Source organism: Frankliniella occidentalis, unplaced genomic scaffold (assembly GCF_000697945.3).
Source record: "Frankliniella occidentalis isolate FOCC.00 unplaced genomic scaffold, Focc_3.1 Scaffold185, whole genome shotgun sequence".
NCBI lineage: Eukaryota > Metazoa > Arthropoda > Insecta > Thysanoptera > Thripidae > Frankliniella > Frankliniella occidentalis.
The window spans coordinates 69883-76907 of record NW_026267311.1 but is presented as its reverse complement, the minus strand read 5'-3'; the positions used below and the strand labels follow the sequence as shown (position 1 = coordinate 76907).

The following is a 7025-nucleotide window of genomic DNA, read 5'->3' as shown; positions in this document are numbered from 1 at the left end:
CCCCCCCCCTACCTTCCCCTGGTCCCCCCTGGTCGAACAAGTGTGCGAGTGAGGCAGTGCGAATGAGCTTGGCGGGGCGGGGAGGGGCCGAGCGGAGCGGCCGCGGCGGACATGTGGGAAGGAAGGGTGCAATTATTAGCATAAAAACCGTCGCTGCGGCCGGGGCCCGCGTCGAGCGGCGCGGTATGGTGTTGGTGTGCTCATGCGTCGCGACGCTCCGCGGAAGCACAATGCGCCCCTTGTGCGGTGCGTGTCCTTCCCCTTTCCTCGCCTTCGGAAACACATTCGCGCCGTCGTTAGAGGTGCGAGTTAGCGCCCGCGAACCGCCGGCGTGGAGGTTCCAAGGGAAGCCTCCGCGGCGCGAGCGAGGTTCCTATCGATCCTGCGCGAGGCGAGGACATCCTACGGAGGTCCTTATATTACCCGCGAGGTCCTCGCGGGTATCCTCTGCAAGCCGCTCCCGTGCGCGCCGACAAGAGCGAGCGCGGCTCATGGTTCGAGCAGCTGATGACCGGCCGGCCAAACAAAACGAGTTGTGGGTGCGGGCGGCGACACGTGCTCGGAGGAGGCCCGCGGCAGGACGCGGGACCTACTGGGGGGCGCGGCGGGGCGGGCGGGGAGCGCGCGTGGACGGGACACCTGCTCTGACCTAGACCCTGGTCGGCCCCGGCCGCGGATCCCGCCACCGCCCCCACCAAGGACGCGCACCACCGTGCGCCCCGGGTGCCCGCGCCCTGCCGGCTCATCCGTATCCTGCACACCTGCTTTTACAGACGATCACTATAAACTAGACCGACAAAAGAAAAGCCGATGCTGCTGCCACGCGGGCTTTTTGGATGGTCTAATCCTCGTGTACTCGACACCACTTGACTTTACGTACATTGCGCATTTTAGCAGTGGAGCGCGCCCCTTCGCGAGGCGACTGGGTGCGTTCCAAAACAAGGCGCGCGTGAACGTGCCTGGACCAGCGCGGGGAACAAAAGTTTGAGCGCGCGGGCAGCTGCAGCCGCATCAGCTGGGAATGAGAAGGGGGAGAGCGGGACGAGGCGGGGCGGGCGGGGCCCCCTGCAGCGAAGAGCACTTGTCCGGCGGCACCCGCTGTCCTGCGCTACCGTCCTGCAAATTTACAACAGGAATGACTACAGTACGGTGTCCCATAGGATAGGTCCTACTGTTTTAAATGATACTGTACCGCACTCAGGCGTGTGGGCGGGTTGCCTACTCGTCGTAATCAAGGGGCTATGCGGTTGGCGACGGTGGGCAAGGCAAAGCTTGCACGCGCACACCGCCTGCATATGCGGTACGGACGACCACGAAATAGTAAACGGGGCCCATGGATACCCCGTGTGCACACATTGTCTGCAGGGCGGCGGCCGCGGGCAGCTCGCGGCTCGCGGGACGCGATAAGTATCTCCCCTAGAACGTCGCCCCGCTCGGAATAGCGCGCCGAGCATTGTCATACATAGTATGACCCGGGTGCGTCGTCGCGCCCACTCACTGTGCCTCTCGTCTCGTCATGCCGCACTTATTTCGCGCTGTTGTACTTAGGCGGGCGGGCGGGCGGTCCGGCGAGGTCAGGGGTCAGGCCGCATACAGGGAGTTGTTTTGCGCGAGTTTGCAAAATGCGGCACGTTGGCACGTCTCACTCTCAGTGCAGGGCGAGGCGGCGCGCGGAGGGGGTCTGCGAGGTCTGTGCAGCCTGCTGCGGGCCGCGGGGGGGACTGACTCACCTCACGCTCCCTTCGAGGGGCCGGGACGCCGCCGTTTATAAAAAGACGCGGTGCGCGGCGCGCGCGCGGGGCCGCGCAAGGGACGCGAGCGGGATGTGGGTCAAACTCGCGGACCTGCGCGCGGGTCTGTTTTGTTTACCTCTGGTGGGAGGGTTAAGGGGTCAGTGCAGGAAGTTGTGGGTTACGCGCCTCGGAATGCCCCACCGCGAGCTACTGCAAGCTGCAGCCCCGCGGGGGTATCTCGGTTCGGTTCAGGAGAGGCTCGGCTTCACTTTGCGCTAGCTTTCGTGCCGGGTGGCCCTGGCCCTGAGCAGCTCCGGGTCACACCGTTTACGGAACGGTCTACAACACGAACACGGATGCGTTTCGGGGTTTTATTCGTAAGCGGAGGAAAGGGCGTCTCGGATTTCCTCTCTCGAGACGACGCGCTACAAAATCGTTCACAGATTTCGATAGCGAAAGGGTCGGGCGCATGCCGGGCGTGACTGGGCGGGGCGCGGCGGGGCGTGGCGGGGCGCGGCGGGGCGCGGCGACACCAGTTGCTCCCGCACGCAGGTGAAGCCCCTCGCCGCGCCCCGCCACGCACCGCCAGCGCGGAGCATCGGCCCGGCGGGGGTATGGAATTTCAGCCACTGCTTGTTCTCCCCCCGCAGACTGCATGGATGCACTCTCGGTTACAAATTCATCAACAGGTCAAACACGACCCGACGAGACTGAGCACACATCCGGAGGAGCCCCCCGCGCAAGGTCGCGGTGCGTGAGCACCATAGCAGGTCCGCCGGGCCCCGCCTGGCTACTGGTCATGTTATGGAGCGCCTTTCCTCTCTCACCGGCTGCTGCATGCGATGGTCCATGGGCTCGGTGCCCGGCACCCGCCGCGGGCCAAGCAGCCGCACCGGGCATCCTTCCGGACGCATCATGCTGCGCATGCATCTCAGAGGATAGTCTCCATATTTCTCGCAGCCAACACCTCAGTGCCAACCGCGCGAGGCCAAAGAGGAGAGCGCGAGCACGGCGACGCTCATTGCCCCGAATGTGGACTTACATGTGTGTACATCCTTTACTTCTAGTCCCTTTGTTGCACACACATGGGTCCGTGCGGGCGCAGGGCTGTGTGTGCACGTGAGCGGCTCCTCGGAGGTACACATTATGGGCCCGGGGGGGGGGGGGCACCGCACCGCGCGAGCTCTGTTGCAATAGGCGGGCTGATAATACCGCGAGTGTGTGTGATTCAGAATCAAATTACTCTGGATCTGGGGGGGGGGGGGGGGGGGGGCGCCGGCCGCGGGACAACCACCAGGGTGGGTGCTGCACACACAATTGATAAGCGTTTATCGTTTAGCGCGGGCAGGACGCGCTCCGCGAGCCGCGGGCACCGCGGGCGCATGGCGCCCGTGATAACTAAAGGACCGCGCCGTGTCGTGCCGGGGGGCTTGGCGACTCCGCCTTGGTCCATGACTCCGCTCTGCACCACACCGCCGGCTGTCATTTGGTCCCAGCAGCGGAACGCGGAGCGATCCACCAACGTAACCGCGTATGTTCTGTAAAGGACAGAAGCGTGCCGTGTCCTGTATTATAATGCTCTTCAAGATCAGCACTGCAGGGCCGATCAGAGTATGGCTATGGCACATGCATGAGGTGCATACAACACAGGGTCACAGGGCCTCGGGGGAGCGCAGCACCAGCCCGAGGCAGCAGCCACGACACTAATAAATAAATGGAAAAATAAAACAAATACGTGCTGCACTCTTGTCAAGGACACACACTGCCCATGAATGGCTTCGGCAAAGCTTCAGCCCCGCCCCGCCCCGCCCCGCCCCGCCCCGCCCCTCCACGCCTCGGGCCACGGGCCACCTTGCCTCAGTCAGGAGAGTATTGATGTGTCGGAGCCGTGATTGGTCGCGCTCCAGTTGACGTGACGGGCGACGCGTGCGGGGCAACACAATCACACCAGAGAAATGCCGGGAAACATTCATTTTTACGAATTTGGTGGATCCTTGGCCAGATGGCGAGCCACGCCGCGCGGCCATGCTAGCCAAGCGTGCATTGCCCGTCGCGTAACTTGTCGTAATAATTTTCCAGTGAAACGATTTCCCTCCGAGCACCCCGCTGACGCCGGCTGGGCACAGGCTGAGCTGGGCTGTCAGCCCCACACCACCCTGCTGCCCTGCACAGGCAGGCCAGGCCATCCCCCGCGAGCGAGCCTAGGGAGGGGGCGGGAGAAGGGAGTCAGGCCGGGGCCGAAGTAGGTCACTGCCTGGGCCGGCGGGGCTGGGCTGGGCGGGGCGAGGCGGGGCGGGGTTGGGCCTGGCGAGCACCGCCTCGTAACCACCCCGCGCGCGGCCGGTGGACTGTTTACCCCGTTTGCTCCAGACCGGCAGGAGCACCGGGGGCGTGTTTACATTGAAAGGGGAAGGAAAAGCTGCTCGGAAGGGTCTGCGGGGAGGAGGGGGTGGGGGTGGGGGGCTAATGCCCGATAATAAACAGATCAAAAAGAGCCAGCTGCCATCAAGCCGATCACGCCTGAAAGAGCAGGACGCTGTGCTGCTGTATGGGTGCTGCTCTGTCAAAGGTCGTTCACCCCCTTCGGTCCTCGTAGGCTGGACAATAAATACCGGGCTGTACCATAGAGCAAACACCCCAGTGGTGCGGGCTTGCCTACTCTCGCCGCCCGCAAGGCGCACGACCCCTCCTCCCGCAAATACTGTGGGGTTTCTACTCTTCTGGCACACGCGGTACAAATCGCGTGGTGATTGCGAAAGTGATGGCATCACATCGCGTACAGAAATAGAGCGTGCGCGTACATTTCCAACTAAGCAACGACAACCACTAATTTTCGCAGAGTTATGAAGAGTGCAGAGTAATTCGGCGCGGCGGCCGGGCCGCATCCTGCCCTGCCGCTGCTGCGCCCCGCGGAGTGGCGAGGAGCGGCGCCAGTCGCAGGGTCGCGCGACAGGAAGAGGAGTCGCGGGGGGGAAGGGGAAAAAACGAAAAGGAAAGATGATAAAAACACGAGGCGGCGAGACTGAAGAAGAACGCGAGTGTGGCGGGGGGGCGCGGGCGGAGTAGTAGTAGTACTTATCGGACTCATCGCCAATCGTGCGCAAATGGTGCAATATAGTGCCCCTGTGCGCGGTCGCTGCAGGCGCGGATGCTGCTCACATACCCCCCCCCCCCCTCCTCAGAGGCAGACGTCTCATCGACCCCCGCGGCAGGGCAGCGCAACCCGAGGGGTAGGGCCGCGAAAGGGCCGCAAGGGCGCCTGCGTGGCGTGTTGCGCCTGAAACGGCACTTACGCCCCTCCGCCTGGGCCCGCCTGGGCAGGGGGGCTGCGAAACCTAACCCGGGCCTCGGGCTGCAGCATTACGCCAGGCCCTTTGGCGCGCGCCTCCCCCTCGGGGTTGCTCCCTCCCCCTTCACTTTTGGCTGCTCCTCCTCCTCCTCGCCAACCCCCCCAAATTCGACCGGGCGCCCCGCTGGGCTACGGCAGGGGACAAGCTCACGCACGGTGAGCCACCCCCCTAACGGTGGAAGTGTCGCTGCTCCGTCGCGGGGCCTAGCGAAACGTCAACGCTGGCTTGGCAGCGCCCTCAAGCAGCAAAACACACATCCCTCTTCCGAGAGGTTTCTGACGAGCGGGCGGGTTCTTCTAGTCCCGCCGGTTGACGCTCTTGCGCTCCTCGGGGGTCTCGTCGTCCTCTCGCGAGGCGCCCCTTCCCTCCGGCTCCGGCACGCCGTTGAGGCCGTCGGCCTGCTCGCTCGGCCCCCACGCCGCGCGGTTCTCGCCCGCTCCCCGGGATCAATACCCGCCGCCGCCGCCACCACCGCTCTCCGGCACCGCCGCCCCTCCGCCGGCGCGGCCAGCGAGTGACGTCGGAGTACAGACGCAATTATTCAAGTTTTAATCACAAAAGAGCCGGTGAAATTTCCACCGCGTATCTTTTTTCCTTCGTGAAAATAAACACCTCCGGTCGCACTTGACTCGCTTGCCCGACCCAGCCCTACCCGTCGGGGTGCGCAATGTCATTGCTCCGACGGGGGTACGTGCGCCGCACAAACGGCAGCCCCGCTGAATAGCGGCGGCCCCACCCCCCACCCCGCCCCGCCGCCCCTCCCCACCACGCCCTTGCACCTTACTCCGCCACGCCACGCCGGCCTAAGGGTGGGCCATAAATCTGTCCAGGCCGCCGGGGGCCCGCCGGCCCCGCTACGTGCTGGGGGACGGTCCGTCATGCACCACGACGGGGGGCGGCCAGTGCGCCGCCCGGCCCGCTCCAGGACCACCCTTCACTGCTCCTGCTCCCGGATGGATGGCGGCCGCTGCTGCTGACCCTCCCCTCCCTCATCCCCCCTGCGGATTGCTCTCTCTTTCTCTCCCTCTCCTGTTGCTCTACTTACTCTCTAATTCCCCCTCGGGGGCCCAGAGGGGCGGGGGCGGGCGCCTTGACAGGTCAGTTAGGCCCCTGGCGAGGAAGCCTCGGCGGTGCACGGGCGGCGCGCGGAGCACAGGTGAGCACGGGTGAGCCGCGGCCCGTTTTGCGACTGATGACAGACACGCAACGTGACGCGACCCGATAAAGAGGCGCAAGGGGTTCACCGCGGCGCCGTCCTATCGAACGGGTGCACATCATGCGCAATATTCAGGCCACCGCGAACCCGGACGTCCACTTTTCCTTCTGTCTAATCTCTGTTTTGCTAAGGCCGCGACGGGTTGGACGAGGAGGCGATGATTCAAAGTTTGGAATTAGCAGAACTCGCGGGCGTTATCTGTGTCTTGTCGGACAGAGCGCCAACGTTTGCTCGACGCGGGATCCTGGGTTGGAGCAGAGCCCCGGCTCACCTGCGGGACGAAGACGGCGAGCAGGGCGTGCTCCGGTGCGTTCTCGGACATGTCCAGGACATGTGGTCGGTCAGCTGTGGGTCCTGCTCCCCTACATCTCGGAGGGAGTGCTGGTCCAGGGGTCGTCCGGACGGGGTGTGCAGCTACATGCACTGATGGAGAGGTTGTCCACGACGAGACAGGGTCGTTCCGACACTCGCGGCGGCACGAAAGGTCCACGCTTCGCACGGGGGTCGCGAGGGGCGGAGAGAGCGCACGCGCAAATGCACCCACCGAAGGACGGACGGGCCGGCGGGCGAGGCGACGGACGACCGGAGGCGCTGTCGACTGGCTGCTGACTGACAATGACAACAACGCGAACACGCGGAGGAGGGAGGAGGGACACGGCCGTGCCGATGGGCCGAGGGCTCGGCCCGGCGGGCCCGGCGGGGAGCGGCAAGGCGGGCGGGGCGGGG

At 65.0% G+C, this 7025-nt stretch overlaps 1 protein-coding gene across 3 annotated transcripts in view; it reads right to left on the bottom strand.

Moving 5' to 3' along the window:
* The window catches only part of LOC113211554 (BTB/POZ domain-containing protein 1-like), a 17705-nt gene that overhangs the window by 7909 nt on the left and 2771 nt on the right, over positions 1-7025 (bottom strand). The window contains exon 1 of one of the 3 annotated variants that reach the window (XM_052272077.1): positions 6571-6920. The exons of 1 other annotated variant lie outside the window; for it this stretch is intronic. In XM_052272077.1, the coding sequence (XP_052128037.1) occupies positions 6571-6632 (62 nt within the window). In that variant the 5' untranslated portion in view covers positions 6633-6920. Of the gene's footprint in view, positions 1-6128; positions 6296-6570; positions 6921-7025 lie in introns of those variants that run through there. One more of the 3 variants, XM_052272078.1, reaches the window with a different exon arrangement.